At 38.3% G+C, this 22321-nt stretch overlaps 1 protein-coding gene across 11 annotated transcripts; it reads right to left on the reverse strand.

Annotated features, from left to right (window-relative positions):
* Window positions 1-324: 324 nt before the first annotated feature.
* Window positions 325-20732, reverse strand: LOC148878567 (transcription factor PIF1-like). 11 transcript variants are annotated; one of them, XR_016102856.1, is made up of 11 exons: window positions 20305-20444; window positions 20097-20197; window positions 19244-20018; window positions 15815-15913; window positions 15646-15711; window positions 15494-15559; window positions 3528-3581; window positions 2317-2703; window positions 2048-2111; window positions 1436-1554; window positions 325-1270 (listed from the first exon to the last, which is right to left on the reverse strand). XR_016102856.1 is itself a non-coding variant. In XM_088956682.1 (10 exons), exons 2-10 carry the CDS (start codon window positions 20180-20182, stop codon window positions 1550-1552), a joined length of 1596 nt encoding a protein of 531 aa, XP_088812808.1. In that variant the 5' UTR covers window positions 20183-20197; window positions 20309-20729; the 3' UTR covers window positions 422-1549. The 11 variants fall into 11 exon arrangements, 8 of the variants coding, with proteins under 8 accessions (XP_088812808.1, XP_088812788.1, XP_088812799.1 ...); XR_016102871.1 differs by lacking the exon at window positions 3528-3581 and having other exon boundaries at window positions 19244-20012; window positions 20309-20732; XR_016102863.1 differs by lacking the exon at window positions 3528-3581.
* Between the last annotated feature and the right edge of the window lie 1589 nt (window positions 20733-22321).

Raw genomic sequence — 22321 nt, forward strand, 5'->3', positions numbered from 1 at the left:
AGTGTATCCGATAGTTTGAACCTTGATTAAAGGTATTTGAATGATATCGTGCATGGATTAAGATGTGGATGGAAATATCCCTCATCTAAATATAGGAAATGTCATGAATGCTGTATAAAAATATTGTAAAAATTATGAACATATAGAAATATATGATGATATTTTACAGAATGATAAAAGCATAAATACACTTTAGATTGTTATCTTGTTTGAAACCATTAAGCAAAACCAAAAAACTAGGATTGATAGACAAATAATACATTATGAAGTTGTCTTGTAGCCTTTAAGAGTTTAAACTTCATAACAAAGTAGCTCAAACAAAACTTAAAACTCAACAGAAAGTGTGAATGATTCTACTAGATCAACCAAATAATCAGTTGCACAAACAAAAATTAAGAATTGGAGTCATATCCCTCAAGAATTTTGACCTAACTCAAAGTGGCAATCATTACGATTAGGTAGACAATAATATTATCATTCCACATTTCAACAATATTGTCCCCAATTCATCATTTTGTAATACTATCCCATGCACTCTGCACGGCGCCATATGTTGTTTGGATATTTAAGAAATATGAGGACATTTTAAACCATATACTTGTGCCTAGAATAAAAGTATACGAGGTGATCAGACATGGTCCAACACTGCTACATATTCAATATGTTTTTCCATAATGTGAGTTTCTGCAGTAGCGCAGCTAGCAGTCTCCACACTGGTATATGCATGTTTTCCTCTTCATATTGAAAGTCGGAGAATGTTTTAGGCAGAAGAAGTCACTTATTCAATGCCATCCCTTTCTATATGCTTGCTGGGATTATTTCTTCTGGTGATTCCTTTTTTCACCCTCCTGTTCTTGTTCATTCCTCAAATTATACATCAAGTAGCACTGTGGCAATACTTCTCATAATATGATCTTGTTACACATTCGAAGTGATCTTATATTGGAGAAGGTTCTCTGCCTTTCTTTTTGGTAATAAATAAGCTTCCAAGGCATTTCCATTTTGACATATCTGATAGAATTGGTCTCTCTTCATGTTCATCCTATAGATGAACCCCACTGTTGGAATGTTGAAACTTGAAGCAGAAAATATCAGAAACAAAAACTTTTACCATTAAAGGGAAAGGAGGGAAGATGAGCAAGGAATATATCTGTTGATTTCACTGCCTAGTACCCTCTTGTGGGTGCCCAAACACTCTCAAGCTTTAAACGAACTACTTGTAATCTCTTCAACAATTCCAGCCCTCCAAGCATTAGGGCACACCAAAATCCTCCATCAAATAGAGAAGAAAAAAAAAACTTATTCCATCATTACTTCAGAATCATCAAATATTTATTCATACTATAAAGCATATTCACACCACTAAAGAAATAAGAAATAAGCAGGATAAATGATATGGCAGGAGAAAAGTGGGATTTTCTGGGGTAATAATTACAAGTTAGCCGCATCATACTGTGTAGACAGTCAAGGGTGACTGTACTCAGGAGGTGCACTGTCTCTCTCTACAAAACTTCACAGGCAGAGCCTTTCCAATCAATCTACCAACATTTCAACCTGCAATTCACAAAGTAACTTAAAAATGGATGTAAAGTTTCCATTGGAGCTGTACTCCATCAAGGGCGAATATATACCAGCCTATAGAGGCACCATGTCACATCTAGTCAATGGGGATTAGAAATTTCTTGAGCTAAATTTATTCGACTAGAAGAATGTAAAAAATCTGTAACTTCTCTCTGGAAAGGTTATGACAAATAAGACCATGCAGGAAATAGTCTAAGAATGGATGAAAAAAATCATGAAAAGTAGGTTCATTTCCTGCTCAGATATTCGAGATGGGGCTTGATAGGAGGTTTGTCCTTCACCACCCTCTATATGTGTTCCATGACTACAGGTATTTACAATTTGTGCATCAAACCATGCTTTATTTTAGAGCCTCATATAGGTCTTCTTTCCTGTAATTTTGCTCATCTTTCTGTTCATATAGAATCAACTGACAAAAAAAAAAAAAAAAACACAAATACACATTACTACATATCAATAAACCTACCAGATTGGTGATTTTCAGTAGTCTCAACTCCTTTGCTGGCACTTGGCTGGGCTGTGGCTTGAATCTGCACAAAGATCAAATTCACTTCAAATGTGGAGTTTCTTATTTTTCTTCTTTTCCTTGTTTCAGAATTCAGATAAAGCACATGGGAGAGCCACAAATTTTGTGTCTGCATGTCTTAGTAAATTAGATGGCAACAGACCAACAACAATATTAGTTGATGGCAGGTCCGTTGTATATAACCAACTACAATTAAATGATAGACAAACCTGATGTGGTGCTACTTGCATCTGGTGGAGACTAAAATAGTGTTGATAAGGGTCAGTGAAGTTTGGAACTAGCATCTGGTTGGGATTCTGCATGCCAGTTGAGTTCAATGCAGGATCTGACTGACTAGTTGGCCGTATTCTCGATAGGTCAGTAGTAGAAACAGAAGGTAGATGAAATGCTGGCATTGGGAGCCTCGGACCCATATGAGCTGCTCCAGCTGGTGTAGGCATGGTTGAGCCAGCTAAAACTGAGGGGAATGGCAGAATTGGTCGGTTCATTCCCATATCCATGCCCATCCCCATTCCCATTCCCATCCCCATTGTTGACATATATTGCTGGACACCAGGAAACATCATAGGGACCATACCACATCCCATGGACAACATCTGTGGAAAATAGCTAAAACATAAGTATCTTTTTAAATTATGCAAGAATCCAGGAATGACAGAAAGAGAATAAGAATGTTAGATGCTTAACATTTGAAAGAAGCTATAAAGGTTATGCAATTTGAGACAAAAAAAGAAAACAAATTAGAAATTTGCAAATAAACTGGAGAATTCATATAAAAATATGACTGGGATTTCTTAATTAAAACTTTAAGGGCCAAAATCAATGACAGTAAGAAAAGGTTGCAGGCTATCACTGGAATGAGCTATGTTTTCTGTTGGGGTAAGTTCCAATTTGTTAGCCATTTGTTCATAATTTAATATTGGCTCTATTGCTTTATCTTACCTCCCTTAACATTAAAATCATGTAGGTAAGATAAACTTGTGAAAGAGGATCTTTTTTTCTCCATTACCAAAAATATATAGAAAATAGTATTGTCACAAAACGCTAGCTTGGGAACATAGCACTTGAGACGCATCTTGAGGGAAATGAAAAGTTTGGTTAGTGAATTGATAGCATCTCACTTGGACTGGAGATTGGAAAATAATATGGCACTTGGCAGAGAGAGTATCTAGGCAAGGGTTGAACAGAAATTGGTTTGTATTGGGGAGTTGTCAACCTAAAGATTGGGATGACTTGAATGTAAAATGGAATTATTTGGTTAGGTGTCAATGATAGTCTAAACACTTCTGTGTACTTATACCTATTTTTTTCACATTGAAAAGATTTAAAAACAAAAAGAATTTGGGTGCATAAGCTTCTCTCAAACTGGAATATAGGTTCATATATGTGGACAATTATCTGGACATGATTTATCACTCACCACAGCTACAGTGTGCTTTCTGGTTATTGCTGACATAATGAGCCAAGGACACAGCTACAATCAATGAATAATCAAGTGAGATGAAACCCCATCACATTAGCGCACAATAAAAGATTTAACCCTCTTAAAAATCTTCCAGTGGCTACCTCTAGAATCTAACATGCTTGAGCACTCTGTGGCAGTTGGAAAATTTCCACATAGATTTGAAATGTTAAGGGTTTGCACAAGGAAAAAGGGTGAAAGCAATAATTTTGAAGAAGGTTTGGGGTTACAATTAAAATACATGATTGGGCACTGGCAAGGATTAAGATATTGGTACAAAGGGATAATACTGACAAAACAGTTTTAATTATTGTACAGTTAGATGAATATGGAAACACTCATACACCAAACTTACAAAATTAACATATAATATGTGTTATGCACTACTTTTTTGCCAAAAATGTGTGTTATTCATGAATTGACATTTTCTCAACAAAATGACCCAAATTGTGTTTTTTTTCAAAAATATGGGAAAATACTAGAATAGTTCTGGGAAAATGTATAACAAGTGAATAATTTAGTTTATTTTAAGTACAAGAAAAAAATCCGGAACTTATAATTTTATATACAGTTTAAAATTTTAATTACAACTTTTTCATAGGAAAACATTTAACATATTGTATACATATTAGATGCAAATCAGTCCTCAAATATTTGGTGTAAATTTGAAGATTAGAAGAAAAAGGAAGAAGAGAAGTAAGGGCAGCAATACAAGAGAAGAAGATAGCGAAAAGAGAAGGAAGAAGCAGAAATTGAATCTGTCTCTCCTTTCTTTTCTAACCCTTTTTTTATTAAGAATTAAAGTTAGAGTAATGAAAAGTATGCCCTTAAGTGGGCGGCCAGCTAGGCAGTAACATAAAAAGATTAAACAAAAAAGAAATAATAGGCCCATTAAGGGAGGCCCATTAGCCAACACTAAAAGAAAAGATATTACAAGAGAAGATACTAGGGCCCATTCGGCCTAGTCTCTTTACACTTATAATTTTATATACAGTTTAAAATTTTAATTACAACTTTTTCATAGGAATACATTTAACATATTGTATACATATTAGATGCAAATCAGTCCTCAAATATTTGGTGTAAATTTGAAGATTAGAAGAAAAAGGAAGAAGAGAAGTAAGGGCAGCAATACAAGAGAAGAAGATAGCGAAAAGAGAAGGAAGAAGCAGAAATTGAATCGTCTCTCCTTTCTCCTCTAACCCTTTTTTTATTAAGAATTAAAGTTAGAGTAATGACAAGTATGCCCTTAAGTGGGCGGCCAGCTAGGCAGTAACATAAAAAGATTAAACAAAAAAGAAATAACAGGCCCATTAAGGGAGGCCCATTAGCCAACACTAAAAGAAAAGATATTACAAGAGAAGATACTAGGGTCCATTCGGCCTAGTCTCTTTACACTCCCCCTCAAGCTGAGCATAGATGTCAATCATGCCCAGCTTGCTTATATGTGTCATTTTCCCTCTTGGAACTCCCTCGGTCAAGATATCAGCCAATTGCTCGTCTGGTGTGATGAATGGCAAACAAACTTCTCCTGAGGAAACTCTTTCCCTTATAAAAGGTCTATCAACCTCAATGTGCTTAGTTTTGTCATGTTGAATAGGATTATGTGCAATGTTGATAGCTGCTTGGTTATCACAGTAGAGCATCATTGGCTTCTCGTAGTCAACCCCCAATTCTTCTAGAAGGGATCGTAGCCATAATAATTCTGACACACCATGTGCCATTGCCATGTATTCTGCTTCAGCTGAGGATCTAGCAACTACAGATTGTTTCTTACTCCTCCATGACACAATGTTCCCAACGACCAGAGCACAATAACTTGAGGCGGATCTCCTATCATCAATACATCCTGCCCAATCAGCATCAGTGAAAGCTTCCAGCTTCATGTGTCCATGTTTAGCAAATAGAATACATTTCCCTGGAGTACCTTTCAAGTAACACAGAACCCTTTCTGCAACAGCTAAATGAGTATCTCTGGGAGAATGCATAAACTGACTAATAACACTTACTGCATAGGAAATATTTGGTCGAGTCATGCAAAGATAATAACAACCTCCCAAGCAGTCTCTAAAACACCCCCTTATCAGATAAAAGCTCACCATCTGTAGCAGAAAGCTTATGATTAAGATCAATAGGAGTGGAGACTGGTTTAGCTCCAAGTTTACCAGTCTCAGCAAGGAGGTCAAGGACATATTTACGCTAAGAAATGAAGATACCATCCTTAGATCTAGCAACTTCAATGCCCAAAAAATACCGAAGATCTCCCAAATCCTTGATCTCAAATTCAGAGTTGAGAAATCCTTTTAGTTTACTGATCTCTTCAGTGTCATGACCCGTGACCACAATATCGTCAACATAAACTATAAAGGTCACTAGAGAGCCATTTCTCTTCAAGAACAGAGTATGATCAAATTGAGTTTGTGTGTAGCCAAAGGAGACAAGAGCAGCCCTAAACCTTTCAAACCAAACCCAAGGAGACTGTTTGAGACCATAAATAGATTTCTGCAATTTACACACCTTGCCTTGAATTTCCGTCCCATACACCCCTGGAGGCAGAGACATATAGACCTCTTCATGCAGGTCTCCATTCAATAAGGCATTTTTAACATCAAACTGGTGTAGGGGCAGTCAAAAGTAGCAGCTAGAGATAACAAAACCCTGACTGAGGTCATCTTAGCTACAGGAGCAAATGTCTCAAGATAGTCAATACCATACATTTGAGTGTAGCCCTTAGCAACCAACCTAGCCTTAAACCTTTCAATAGAGCCATCAGAGTGATATTTAATGGTAAACATCCACTGGTTCCTTCCCTTCAGGCAAGTCAACAATATCCCAGGTATGGTTCTTATGCAAAGCATCCAATTCAGTCATCATAGCATCCCTCCATTCAGCTTGAGATAAGGCTTCCAGTACGGACCTGGGTATCACATGGGAAGAAACAAATGCAAGAAAAGAGTAGTAGGAAGGAGAGAGAAGGCTGTAAGACATGTGTTTGGAGATACAATGGGATGTACACTTCCGCTTGCCTGTGCGGAGAGCAATAGGAAGGTCAAGTTTTGGGAAAGCTGTAGATGGGTCAGAAGAAGGCTGACCTGTTACCTCAGGAATGATGGGAGCAGCAAGAGGCTCTTCTGAAGGAGTGGAAACAACCTGTCCATGTCTGAATCTCTGCCTTTTGTACCACCTTTGGAGAACAGGAGGAGGAGGAATTATAGGAGAATGGGGTGGAGGAGGAATAGGAATATCGGAGGTAGGCCAAGTGGTAAAAGTGGACACCTCATGATAGGACTCAAGAGGAATGGGAAGAGGAACAGCTAGAGACATAGCAAAGGGCTCTTCAGATTTCTCCCCCTTAGGAGGAATGCTAAAGAAAGGAGTCAACTCAACAAAGGTAACATCCCGAGATACAAAACAGGTGCCACGAACTAGATCAAAGCAGCAATATCCCTTCTGTGTGGAAGCATATCCCAGAAAAACACATTTATGAGCCTTAGGTTCAAACTTGTGCCTTTGATGACTGTGAATATGCACATAGCAAGTGCACCCAAAAACACGGAGAGGAAGAGAAAAGATATCCTCATCCGGGAAGAGAAGGCTAAAGGGGGTTTTAAAGTAGCAATAAGAACAACATCTCCCCAAAATTTTATAGGAACATAGGATGCAAACAAGAGGGATCTGGCAACTTCAACCACATGTCTGTTCTTCCTTTCCGCCACCCCGTTTTGTTGTGGAGTGTAGGAACAAGAACTTTGGTGGATAACCCCAAAAGTTTCAAGATAGGTGGAGAGGGTTCTCTCAAAATACTCCTTACCATTATCAGAACGGAATATTTTGATACGAGTGTTAAATTGGGTGAGGATGAGTTCATGAAATTTTTGCACAATAGCTGGTATTTCATCCCTGGATTTCATGAGATAAATCCAAGTGTAACGTGAATAGTCATCAATAAAAAGGATAAAGTACCTGTAACCCCCCATAGTTGGCAAATAATATGGCCCCCACACGTCAGAGTGAACAATATGGAAAGGAGAAAGAGATCTTTTATTGCTTAGTGAATAGGAATGTCTACAATGCTTTGCCAGTTCACACGACTCACAATGAAGACTCGATAAAGACACTCCCTTAAACATATCTGGAAACAAATGACTCAAAGCAAAAAATGACGAATGACCAAATCGAAAGTTACATAACAAAATTTTGTTAACGGATTCTGACAAAACTGACTCTAAGGCAACTCCATGAGGTGGTCCCAAAGCTCGATCCAGTGTGTCTAGCAAGTATATTCCGTTCGCCTCATGGCCACTCCCAATCATCCTCTGAGATTGCAGGTCCTGAAAAACACAATGAGTGGGAAAGAAGGTTATGCAGCAATTCATGGATTTAGTTAAGCTGCTAACAGATAAAATGTTTGTGTTAAGTTTAGGGACATGAAGGACAAAGGATAAATAAAGGGTGTCAGAAGTCTTTATATCTCCTTTACCAGAGATGGGAGCAAGAGACCCATCAGCAAGGGATATTTTCTCTTTGCCAGAGAGAAGGTGGTATGAGCAGAAGAGATTAAACAGGTTGGTCATATGGTTTGATGCACCGGAATCAATAATCCAAGGGATTTTATGATTACCTAAAACTGAAGCATGATTTGCAGAAGCACGAATACTTGAGTGAACAAATGCTAATGAAGATGATGTGTTGTTGGAAAGGTGAGATGAAGAAACTGTAGCTTCCAAGTGAATTAGGAGCCTCCCATACTTTTCAAAATCCGCCTTCATTGCTGCCAACTGCTCAATGGTTGACTTCTCCACTCTCCTTATTTCCTCCTTTAGGTGTTGTAGCAACATTAGTTGTCTTAGGCTTTCCTACCTGACTGCCCTTCTTAGAGCTGTTGTTATTCTTAAACCTATCAGAGAGAAACTTAGGATGAAGCTTCCAGCAAGTGTCCTTTGTATGCCTCGGTTTCTTGCAATATTCACATATCTACTCCTTTTTCTCAGTAGGACCCTTTGGCTTTATTCCAGCATGTGCAAAGTGTTCTGTAGGTGGACCATGCAACTAAACCTACCGCCTACTCTCCTCACTACTTAGCATAGCATATGCCTGTGAAAGAGTAACCTCATCTTTGGCCAGGATATTTTGCCTAATGATGTCAAACTCAGGGTTGAGTCTAGTGATAAATTCAAACACCCTATTTCTCTCCACCAACTTCCTATACATTTTAGCATCATTCTTACTCTCCCATACAACTGTTTCCATAACATCAATTTCTTTCCATAGGGATTTCGGTATAGAGTAGTAGATTGCTACACTCTTCTCCCCTTGTCTTAGGTTCTTCACATCACTTTTCAACTTATATACTCTGGCTACATTCAATTTCTGTGAATAGGTCTCAGTAACACTGTCCCATATCTCCTAAGCCGAAGACATCCAGAGATAGTGCTGACTTATATGAGGTTGCATTGAATTGACCAACCATCCTATGACAGTATAGTTCTCTTGCATCCATTTTTCAAATTCAGGGTTTGTCTCTTCGGGTTTCACTTTACTACCTGTGAGATACCCGAGTTTTCCTATACTATAGACATAAATTCTTATAGACTGTGCCCAAGCAAGATAATTTGTCCCATCTAGCTTGATTGTGGTTACACCAATCAAAACGGAACCTACCGAGCCAAGGCCTGAAACCGGCACTTGCTTGAACTTACTTCCGTATGGCTCCATTAATCAAACGAAAATCAAAGAACCAGAAATTTTGTTTGTATAAACTTACTTGAAGTCAAACCAGAACCCAGATGCTTGAAAACTAGGGTTTTACTCCGTCCAACTGTTGGGGAGAAAGAGAGAAGATGCGGCCGCTCCTACCAAACCTTCCCAATCTCTTCCAAGCCTGAACCGCCCTCCTTTAGGAGTCACAAGACACCTCCCAAGCTTAGAGCACCACACCCAAGCTTCACCTTTACCTGTACCTTCAAAAATCTCTAATCGGCTAGGGTTTTGGGCAGCAACAGAACATCACCGCTTCTTGGCAATATCCAACCATATTCAAACTCTCCAAACCCTTTACCAATTAGGCCAGAGATCCTCTGTACTATAGAGAACCTGTCTCTCCATACACTCTCTTAACCTAAGGGTGTATGGGAAAAGAAGAAAAGAAAAAGGAAGAAATAGACCTGCTCTGATACCAAGGTGCAAATCAGTCCTCAAATATTGGGTGTAAATTTGAAGATTAGAAGAAAAAGGAAGAAGAGAAGTAAGAGCAGCAATACAAGAGAAGGAAGAAGAAGCAGAAATCAAATCATCTCTCCTTTCTCCTCTAACCCTTTTTTATTAAGAATTAAAGTTAGAGTAATGACAACTATGACCTTAAGTGGGCGGCCAGCTAGGCAATAACATAAAGAGATTAAACAAAAAGGAAATAACAGGCCCATTAAGGGAGGCCCATTATCCAACACTAAAAGAAAAGATATTACAAGAGAAGACACTACGGCCCATTCGGCCCAGTCTCTTTACAATATTTACATATTTACATACAAAAAAGGTTAAAAAAAAATACATATTATCATTTTCTGAATCATGCTTATTTGACTGAACTTTTTTCTGTATTCTTTGTTCTTGATTCCAATTGCACACAAAAGCTTACTGTATCACTACTATGCTATACACATATTTACAAACTATGGGGATACATTGTACTAAGATACACAAGAAAATGTTAAAAAAACTATGTAAATCATACAGATACATAAATAATATTCATCTTATACACAAGAACAATAAGGCAAAAGAAAATCTAAATGCATCTATTTCATCTACCTTTTAAAATGAAAATCTAAATGCATCGATTTCATCTATCTTTTAAAAAGAAAATAAAGCTTTTCTTGAACAATGTTTAGATACACCACTGGTTATTTTCCAAAATTAAGGAAAAAAAATCATAATAAGTATCAGTTAAAAATTTTCAAGTAGAAATGTATAAATTATGAAGATTTTGCACAAGTCAACAAAAATTGCCATATGAAATACTTGAATAAAGAACTGTCAAGTCATTTATATACCTATATATGTTGTATAATTGAATAATCAAATGGAATAAATTGTTGCGAACCCTATATGTATATGGCTGGGATAAAGATTGTTGGGTTGACTCTTAATTTTATTAGACCTTTTATTAGCATCCAGGTCATGTGCTTAGATTGATGAGTGGTAAAACTAGAAAGAACAGTGTCAGAAATGAAGTCATACAAAGGAACCTAGGAGTAGCTCCACTAGGTGATAAAATGAGAGAAAGTAGACCGAGATCGCTTGTTCAGATGTTTAGAATACCATTTACAGCACCCATTAGAAGTGATCTATTGCATGTTGAAGGGGCTAGAAGAGCTAGGGGTTGACTGAAAGCACATGAGTGGAAGTAGTAAGAAATAATTTAAGCACTCATAATTTTACAATGAATATGGCACTGGATAGAACGAAATGGCAAAACAGGATTCATGTAGCTGACCTCATATAGTTGGGATAAGGCATAGATGATGATGATCCAAGTTTCAAGCCTTATCAAAGCAAATTATATACATGGATACAGTGAGATGCTCAAGAATCTTGTGAGGACACAGTACTCCATAAAAAGAAACATTCCATAGCGAGAGCAATTTCCAACTCTTAACTATATCAGTTGAAAGATAGAATCTCAAATGTAGGCTGCTGTAGAGTTCTGATTGGAGGGAAGAACAATCATGTCTTTGTGTCCATGTACAGTAGTCAGGAAATCACATGGCTTCAAAATCTGACTTCTTTAGTTTAATAAGTAAGAAGATTTTGAATTAAAATTTTCATTTTTAATTTATTAATAAAATGAAGAATACATTAGTCTCCATTTATGATAAATTTTGATTAAATTCCTAGTTTAAAGTTAAATTAATTTCCAACAAATTTCTGAAAAGAAATCTTCTAGATAAATAAATCTTAAAATGTATCTCCTATCTTCTTAAAATTACAATTAAAATAGCAATTTCAATAAAACAAAATGTAAATTAAATCCAACGCTATTTTCTTAAACAAATAGAGATTTTGCAAGATCTTTACTTTCCACATGGGATCAAATAATAATTCTACAAACAACTAATAGTAGGAATGTTATGATGACCCATCATGGGCTTGAAGTAGCCACCGAAGACCCATTACCCGCCCTTTTTTTATTTGAGAAAGATGAGTTAAATTTTATTGATGAAAAGATATAACGATACAAGTTACAACAAGCCACCTGCCAGAGCTCCAAAACTAAAGAGCCCACTCAAGCAGCACAGATCACAACAGAACATGATTAACATAATACATAGATCATAAAGGGGTATTCAGGGGGAACCCAAGACCCGATTCTGCACACAGCAATATTAAAGAGCTCCTCCACAGATTTTGCCATCGGTCTGAAAATGCTGCTATTTCTTCCTGACCAAATTGTCCATAAAATAGTAGCTGGCACCATGGCCCAAATTATCTTGCCTTTAGAGGTCAAGCCTTGAATCTGCCATGCATATAACAGGTCCAACACAGACCCAGGCATTTACCAGATCAGGTTAGCTGGCCAACTTTGCCTAAACTCTGTCAACTTGTACCATGTTAAGATCCATATTAAAGCTGAAAACAGCACCAACTCTTGGGGTGTAGAAGCACTAATTAAAGGCTGATGAACTTTTGAAAGAAATAGGCTGATAGATAGGGGTAATCATGGACTAGGCTGTGCCAGGTTCCTGGCCTATGATGTCAAATATGAAATATTAAATGTATAATATAAAACATTTAATATATATAATATGAAAAAAATATATGTATAAAACTTTTAATAACTTTATGGAAATTTTTAACAAGTTGACAGTTAAAAAACCTGAATAGAAAAGGAAATGTGGTGTAGGGAATGCTTCCTAATAGCAATTTTTTGGATGGTAAGGTTGGAAAGAAATGCCAGAATTTTTGAAGATATTGGAAAGACAAAAGAGGAAATTGTTAAGGAATTGTGGGGCAGAATTCATTCTTGGGTGGCAGTGCACAGATGATTTTTAAATATACATTACAGTTCATTTTTGAATTCTGATGCACTTTTTTTTTTATAATTTTTAAAGTTTACCTTTTGTATAGATGGAAGTGATGGTAGCACAGCTTCCTGCTCTGTGGATTTTGGGGTGTATATCTTCTTTGATATTTAATACAATACCTTACCTTGTTCTATATATGTATATATGTACAAATTTATGTTATAATTTATATAAGCACTATTAATTTAGCAATGTATATGGCTTAAATAGAATGGAATGGAAAAACAGTATTCGTGATGATGACTTTATATAATATAATATGTTATGCATAATATTTAAATATATATAAAATAGGCCAGGCCAGACCCAGGCTATAAATGATCACCCTTACTGATTGACTATCCTTTTTCAGACTGTCTTTTGAGTGCTCCATTAGTGGTTATAAGGGCACTCAACTGGAGAAACAGTAGAACAAGACCAATGACTTAGCAGTTGGAAAAGGTGTCAAGGAAGGTGATGAATAGTACTTAAAAGGATTGTTGTCATCTAAATGGAATGAGTATATCTGATGCTTACAGATGATTCTTTTTCTGGTATCCCCTTGTTCTGTTAAGGAGACTTGCTCAACTCAACAAAGATTTATCCAACCATAGTGTTTGACATAATGAATCTTATATAGGTTTCCAATTCCACTATATCCAGGGTAATATCACCTATTAAATTGTGAGCATATGTCAGCTTCTTAAGGAGACTAAACTCATTATATTGCAAGAAAAACAGTATAGTCCTCATTTCCATAGTTCTGAACATAGAGGAGCAACTTCTCTGGCAATTTTAATTGGCTTTCATTAATGTTAAAACAAGATGACATTGAAGTATTATTCATTCTATATGAAAAAAGCTTGCAACACAGATGGAACCTGGAAATTTTAAGTCATTAGCAAAGGTAGTGAAGCACAAAACGTCTTCAGTGAGGTCCTTAAACTTGTTAAGGAGGTCAATAATATTACTTCAGCAATTTAGTGATGCAGGTCCATAATAAGGAGGAGAGTATTTTATAACATGATTATCATCATAGAACTATGCAGGTTAATGACAAATTGTTCAGGTATTACCATTACTTCAGGTATGAAATCCATGAATTAGTGGTGAACAACCTCTTTTTATTTAAGTTCCTTACAAAAATGAAACCTAGAAAATATATAATGAGGATGACAAGTAATGGCTCGTCTTCTCCATAAATTTTTAGAAATGGTTTCTCCTGTTCACTTCCAGATAGAGAGTTGAGAGATGTTGTGAAGTTGCACTATATTACAGAATATTGGCATAACTTCATCCAATATGGTCATGTAGGCTTGTAGCCAAGGTTTTTAGGGGCCACTGCATGCAATGGTAAAATTTCAGGCTGACAACATGGATTAAGTCTCGAGAGTGGATACTTTAAGGAAAAAATGCCGAAGGTTAGGTCTGTATCCAGTCCACCATCCCAAGACCCCAGATAGCTGGGACCAATATTGGGTAATTGTCTTTTTCATAGCCAAGGTTCCTCTCATACATTTCTGTCACAAACATTTTCTATTGATTTTAGCTGAGAAACTAATAGATAAGAGTCGTATTTTTGGTACTGTTATGGAAATGGAGAATGGAGATGGTGAGAAAATGAACTTTGTGTTGATTCCCATTAAAAGATAAACCCAAAGGCAAAGGATATATCTACAAATCTGGGATATTGAATCCCAGATAATTGGACCAATTGATCTTGCTTATTTTGATTATGAATGTTAGAAAATCTAACTTTTTCCATTATATTGGAGCATTTCTTATGGCCATATTGATCCATGGTGAACATCCTTGCCTTACACAGAATATGGTAAATAAAAGGAGCCTACTTAAAACAAACATGCGGATATTATTTGCACGACTGAGTATGAAATGGTATAACAGAAATTAAGAAGTTTTAAATTCCAAGTTGGAAGTGGAAGTGTAAACAATAATAGTTGTCAATGTGGTACACCTACTCTAGTCAGTCCTTGGGTCTTTGAAGCAATTCTTCCCTATACAGTTGGAAAAGGTAAATGATCATTGCAGCTTAAGCATTCACTTGTTCATGAGATGTCAAATTCTCATTGGCACTGGACCAAAAAGAGGGACATGCCCTGCATTTAGTTCTTCCACATAACAGGAATAAAAGGAAAAAAGATTAGACATTTTTTATTGATCACCCAATATGGTAGTAGATCTGGTGTATATTTTTCTTTTTGTTTTCATTGGTTGTATAGCTTTCTACTTTGAAAGACAAATTACACATTCTATACTTCTAGAAGCTAAGATCCATAAGGTGGTCCTATTGTCCGCTACTGCTTATGTAAAAGATAAGAAACACATTCAAATTCCATGCTGTCTCTGGTGCAATTCCCTTCCTATATGTTGCCTACCAAGTCTCAAAATGAACATATGATTCCATTCCAAAAAACCAGTGCTCATGCTCTCCCCCCAACCCCTCAAAAAAAAAAAAAAAAAAGAAAAGAAAAGAAAAGAAAAAAGAAAGAAAAGGAAAAGAAAAAAAAAAAAAACTAAGACTAATCAGAAGGGGAAGTAATTAAGTTTTAGCTGAAGGCATTCCTCTCTAGCTAGTTTGGTAGTATTTTGTACAGCAGGAACAAGCATGTTCTCTTGTCAACCTTTTTGGCTACGGTATTGCAGATGAAGGATATCTTATGTCTTAGATACATCAAAAATAAAAGAATAAAAAAATAAAAACACGGGAAAATAAAAAGACTTGCACAGTGAAGCTAGTGGATGAAGGCATCTCCCTCAACCACCAGCAAAATGTCATGCCATTTTCCAAAAACGTTCTGTCTGTGTATGTTCTAATTATTAACAAGAAGTACAGTCAGAACATACCTGAACTTGTAATTGAAGTGATTTCAAATATTCAATCGCCTCATCTAACATTGAAGCTTTGTCTGACTGAAATTTGGAATAATAAAAACGTCAGAAATGGAAGCGTAGAACTTTCTACTTACCAATATTTCTTCATTGTACATAAATACAACCTTGTTACATCGAGGTATGAGTTCTTGTAATGCCTTCATCTTCTCATTTATCCTATCTCGACGTCTCTGCATTAAAATAAAGATGTTAGTCGGGGGTGGGAGGGTGGTAGAGGAAAACAAACTCAATGTCATTAAGGTAGATCATAATAGACTAGGAAAAGAAACGCACTCTCTCCGAGAGATTGTGGACCTCTGCAGCACGACTTCTTCTTGCAGATGTTGATCCACGGACTTGTTTCTTTGTCTCCACGGATTCAAATTCAGCATCCTTTTGCAACAAAAATAAACTGCTAATGTAATCCAAGAAAACCGGAAGGGAATTTTGAAGAGAAACTTGTTATGGTACAGCATCTTTAACACCCATAAAATAAGATCCGACCCCCCAATACAGAGATCAGCATACATTTCGATGAATAACTCCATAAACAACTACTACAACTATTGTCTCTTCGGCGACATCCAATAAAACTGGAACCAGTAAACTGCTACCACTACTATGAGGCACTAGTTTTTCTTCATTCTCTTATGATAAATGATCATTTTCATTTTACCCCGTTAACTAAGAACATGACATCCCATGTCATCCCGGGGAAACGGAGGTGGTTATAAAATTAACAGTCATCGGGCAACGGGGGTTCATGATTTATCTACCAATAGGGAAGAAAAGTTGGCTTGTAAAAACCTCGTCGTGGTAAGAATCCTTATGTATGATCGGTCCATCACTAGCTCACCACTCACCAGTTTCATAATGACTTGCAGAATCAATATCACGGTAGTCACTGAGCCAGCCCATCCCTTTAATACTCCTGGGGTGAGAACCGAGGCTATGTTAGGTTTGAAGGAAAATATGGGGAAAGGAAGGGAAAGGTAGGTACACCTTTACAACCCTTGTATTAATTTCCCTGTCTTTCCCTTCCATTCCCTACTTTTTTCCTTCAAACCAAACATACCCTAAGGGTGTAGCTTGTGCGGGCTGGCCAGGTTTAAGATCGACTCAGGTCCAATCCAAAATTTAACTCTTGAGAATAAAAATCAAGCCCGAGGTTAAGACCAACTTGCCCAGCCCTGGCCTAGCTCACTCTAACTAAAATCTGACAGGCACAGGCTGGGTTGGGGTTGGTCAAGCAGGCCTCTTGTGCCTAGGGAATTAATTGTATGTATGATGTATGGATGGATGGATCGGCTGGATTCCGATTGGGTCAAGGTAGCTTGTGATTGGGCCAGCTCGAGTTACCAATAAGCCCAATCTGCCCAACCCAGGTCCCATGATCCCATCCCTAACTAAAATTTAACAGACTTAGGCTGGGTTCAGATTGATCAAGAAGCCCTACTAGGCCCAAGGCATTGAATGTGCGTATGTACATGAATGGATTTATAGATGGGCTGGATCCAGATTAAGTCAATGCTAATTTAGGATTGGGCCGGGCTCAGGCTAGCCCAGGCCCATCTTGAAAAAAGAATAATAAAAATAATCAAGGTTTTGGGCCAAACTCTAAGTCAAAAGGACTGAAAATCCAAGCCCATCGATGTATTCGAGTTTGGGTTAGATCCGCCCAAGTTGCATCCATATTGGTATGCTTTCTACTTTCTAGTCCTTTCTACTAAGTAATAAGGATCTTAAAATTTTGAAGATATCTTTTTTAAGAAAAAAATTGAGATCCCTAGTCCCTATACCTCGGAAATTGAATCTTCTACAATGGGAGAATTACAAATAAAGGCCAAAGCCAAGGAATAAAAACAGTTAAGGGTTCATGAATACAACTTTTCATATCTCAAATAGATACTTCCATTTTCTTCCATTATGAGTTTATGACTCTCCACATATATTGGTAGCCAAAAAAAAACTTTAAAAATGCCCATATGCTTATTGGATCATTCATATACTGGAGAAGGTTTCCTAATTGAGTAATTGGCTACATCAATGCTGTTTTCCTCAAGACTGGTGGAAGGATGATTGGAATAGTCTGGATCCCATGATGGGGGAACTGGTTGGATTGGCTAGTTGTTCAATTCTCAGGTCCATGTCAGCCCAAAATCCTACCTTAAGGGCACCTTGGTTAATTAACAGGAACGCCTGGAAGTGGGGCCCAGCTTTTTATTTTTATTTTTATTTTTTTTATGGGTACAAACTAGCTACAACAACTACTCGGAGCTGCTATTTTGATTAAGTAATGAAAAAAGGTTCGACCTGGTGCTGATCCAGCAAACTTCATATCCACTAGCTGATTAGGAAATAGGTTTGGATGTGGATAAACAATGGATATAATATTAAATAGAACAGAATAGCGAGACGGAATTTATGCACCCGACTCCATATAATTGGAATAAAGCTTGGATTATGGATGTAAGTCAGGATCAAAATCGACGAACTCAGGGTATGGAGCATCGGAGTAGGGGCCGCGGGCCGGATCGGATTCCCCCATCATAAGGGCATTTTCGTCCCATTAATACAAGTAAAAATACTATAATTTCCAGAGTCCACAGTGGTCTGACAGAGAACAGTGCGCACAAGCACTCATTCCGAGGCACATAAAAGGACAATTTTCTGACGGACCAAAATACCACACCAAGACACTAGCGCACATGGAGACAGGGTTTAGGGAACCAAACCCAGGGTACACGTGTCCATAGAATGCTGGATTCATGCACTACGGATAGCAGAGCCTGCCTCTCTCCACTTAACCTTTCCAAGTTTCCAATCGCCACCGTACACGTGGTGAAAACAAACATCCCTATGAGGGCTATGACGTTCTCTATGATTTGACGCTAACAACGATAACGGTCAGATCATGACGAACAGCTACGAGAGCCAAAGCTCGGTCAGTGCTGCCGGTAATAGGGACTAATAAGATCCATATGAGAAAATCAGGATTGTCAGATGTTGGCTTAGTAGTGGGGCCTAGAACCAATGACAGTCTGTATGCGACGTGGTCCAGAGAGCAACTCATGCCCAGAGCGGCTCTGAAGAAATCGGATTCACAAAAAAGAATAATAACAACTGTTGGACCCATCAAGCGTTCCAATTATTCCAATCTAGTGGCACGCAGAAGCCCTATAAAGCCGTCTGATACTACTTCGACGAGCGAGTGCTACTATACTCCCACAGGTCCCACTCGCAGTTTACAACATTCCTCGCGAGCGGAATTGGATTAAGAGTTGAAACTGGATTCCGCCACGATTCCTTGCAAACTAAAATGACTAGCCCTCCATGGGAATTCGAATTTCGTCATAAAACAAAGTTTGTCGGCCGCGTTTATCCTCCTAATTCGGTAAATCGGTATCAAAAAGAGGCGCCAAGCTACGAAATTGGTTGGATATGGATATAGGCTGGATTGACAAATCCAATTTTGCCTCCAGTTTCAAAACCATCCCGACAAAACCAAAACGATTTGGGTGGATTTGGAATTGCAGGTGAAATTGAATTTTTGAATTCCACCAATCTAAGGATTTTGCCAGCGCTCTTTCAGCGCCGCAGAATCCAAAAGAAGAAACGCAGAATCCGTAAAGGCTAGGTAGGCGAATTAAAGCAGGAATGAATTTCAAATCCATCCCGCTGGGCCGCTACCAAAACCCAAAACGTAGAAAAGTGAATACCAACCTCGCTTTGGCACTCATTATCATCTTGTTCTCTCGACTTCCGCTTTCGATCATCCGTCGGCGGCATTGTTGACGGCTCGGCGCTTGCGCCGGAAGCGCCCGACGATGACGTCATAGTCTGGTCACAGCTTACCAACTCCCTAGCCCCGTCAGCCGCTGCTGTACCATCACCGCTCATACTCCCGCTCCGCAGATTCCCGCTATAAAACTGTGCGGTGGTTCTTGACGTTTGCGCAACCGCCGATCTGGGCCCCACTGCCGGTGTAACGCTCGAATCGACAACCGTCGATTCTCTCACCGGCTTATTCGAACTTGAAGGCTGAGATTCGTTTTTCTCTCTTGGCACTGAGAAATGCATTAATTGCTGAAATTTGGCTGCCGAATCTAACTCAGCGTGCGTTGTAGGTGGAATTGGTGGCCGTTGAACTGCTGTTGGTCTATTTTCCGGTCGTCGTTCTTCAGGAATCTGACTACCACCGGACGCAGCAGAATATAGGAGATCAGCACAGAAATTTTGCTCGAACGTATCCTCTAGGGGATAATGTAACCAAGCAGCCATCTCGTCTTCTTGCATGAACAGCTGATTCGTGGCTTCTTCCTCTGCTGCCGCTGCAGCAGTAGTAGCTCGAATTTCCCCTGCCGGTGATCCTCCGGCTGGGATAACGGCATCTTCGAAAGGAAATTTCGGCGGAGATTTTCTTGAAGATCTCTGGCTCTGCATAACCACTTGGCCGTTCTGCCACAGAAGTTCTACCACCTCTTCTTCACGACTGTCTCTTATGAAAAACTAAAATTTAGGAAAAACACAAACCAAAATTCTGTATTTTATCTCCAAGAAAAGCTCAAGTACTTACAGAGTGGACTTCTTCTGTCGATATAATCCAGATGGAGCCGGGATAGCATCATCTTCAATTTCAAAATCCGGAACACAGTGATTCATCTTCTCCAACAAATTCTTGAAATAACCAAACGATAGATATTGCCACAATTAAAAGAACATAAAAAATTAAAGAAAAAGGCAGAAGAACAAATGAATCAGTAAATGAAAAAGGCAACAACTACCTACTGCAAATGTTTTCGGATGATCAAAACTGGAAATTCACCACTTTTAAAAACGAAGGCGACGATTTGGTAAGAAAATTGGGAAAATAGAAGTGTGAACGAAGAACCGACATGCGAAGCTACGATCAACATAGAACAACAATATACATAGCCGCACCGATCTTTTCCATTTCTCTTCTGTAAAACCCTAACGAGCTCGTTTTGATAGAAGAAGGAAAAGCAGACGAAAAACAGCAGATAAATATTAAGTCTGAATAGCGTCAATTTGATTGATTATTTAACTGCTACAGCTATGCATTAAATGAAGAAAGAAACAAATGAGTAACGACTGAAGAGAGAGACACTATTTAACGATCTCCCTATTTCCCTCCTCCGTTTGCGTCTTCGTGCTCTCTCTCCGTCTAAGAAATGGATGCGAGAAAAAAGACAAAATAAAACCAACCAAAAAATATTTTAATAATAATTACTTGTCCCAAATTAGCAAAAATTAGATTTCTGTATCCAACACGAATTGGTACGTTTTCTACACCAACCAATCAGACCATCCAAATTCTGAATCTTCGATCCACTGTCGCTAACCCTCAGGCCCCACAACTTTTCCCTCCATTGCACTTGGCTCTGGAAGTTGATCTTTGTGGGTCCCCCAATACGCACGGTGGGACCCGCCAAGGACGTACGGCAAAGTAGATTAATTAATATATTTTTGGTTATTATTAATTTCTTAATAGTGATTAAAAATTTAAGTGGCGGTGCTCTGCTGCTGAGCCTGAGAGTTGGATTAGGCTTCATTGAAAAATGACCATTAACGGACAGCCGTTATTTCTCAACCGTACGTTGCTTTCGGTTAACTCCACCTTCTACTTATAGGTAAAAATTCAGTATTCCGATGATCCATCTAGTATCCTCATCGTCCATCTGATGTGGTGGGCCCAACAAAAACGGATTCTTCATCAACGGTCAAGATTGGATGCGCATCCAATTGCAAGGTATCAAAGGGGTCTCACTTCTCAGTTCTCTCTTGCTTAGGAACTTGGGAAGCAAAGTTCGCTTGTAAGTTGTAACTAGCGGCGTGAGACTGAACCGTCACCGAGGGGGCGCATCGTAGCGCGGATCGAACTCGAAAGTGTGCAATGTTGGCCCGTTAACCGACAGTCAAGTTCCCGGGAGTGGGACCCGGTCTCAATTATGTTGTTTCCTAACCACAATTATTATTATTTTAATAATATTTTAATATGAAGCTCTACTTTTTTTAACAGTAAAAAAGAAAACGAAAAAATGGTGGGCCACATAAAATCAAAAGGGAAATAAATACGTCGTATCGTTTTCCTTCTTTCACTTCTGGGAATCTGAAACTAGCAACCCGTAAGACCCAGATCTGTGAACTGGAATACTAGATTTCCTGGTTTTGACAAAAATAACCTCAACGGCCATCATTAGCTTTGTCCTTTTCAGACCTCTAATGTAGAAGTGGCGTACGTAGTGTTGACCTCAGAAGTCAATGTAAGTGACGGATCGTAGGGGCGTGATCTCACCATCCACCCACGTCGGCATGATTAGAAAATGGCTCAGAATACAGGACTATAACGTAATTATGCTGTTTGTGTCAGGCTAATTTGGTCATCTCGAGATGCTTGTGTTTTATTATTAATAGAATTAAAGGAAAATGTTTTTGTGACACGTGGCGAGAGGATAAAGGATATCTTATGATTAGGGCATCCGAAGCATCTACTACGTGTCATTATTTTATTATCGTATTTTTTTAAGCTAAATAAGCTAGAAAGCAGTTGAAGGTGAAAAGACATGAATAAAAAAGAAAAGAGGTAGGATTGCTGAAAGGTTGAAGCGGAACATGTGGTGTCTGAGATCTGGGCCGGGTCTGGGGTAGAGTCTGACCCGGTATGATAATGAAACACACAGACCCGGACCCCACGCAAACCCTATTTTCTGGAAGCATTATAGTCAGAAGTCAGAATGGTCCTGCCAATCCACTCGTAGTCTACTGGTCCGGTTTGGTTTT

This window comes from Nelumbo lutea, chromosome 1 (assembly GCF_056320005.1).
Source record: "Nelumbo lutea isolate HS-2025 chromosome 1, American lotus-T2T, whole genome shotgun sequence".
NCBI classification, from domain to species: domain Eukaryota; kingdom Viridiplantae; phylum Streptophyta; class Magnoliopsida; order Proteales; family Nelumbonaceae; genus Nelumbo; species Nelumbo lutea.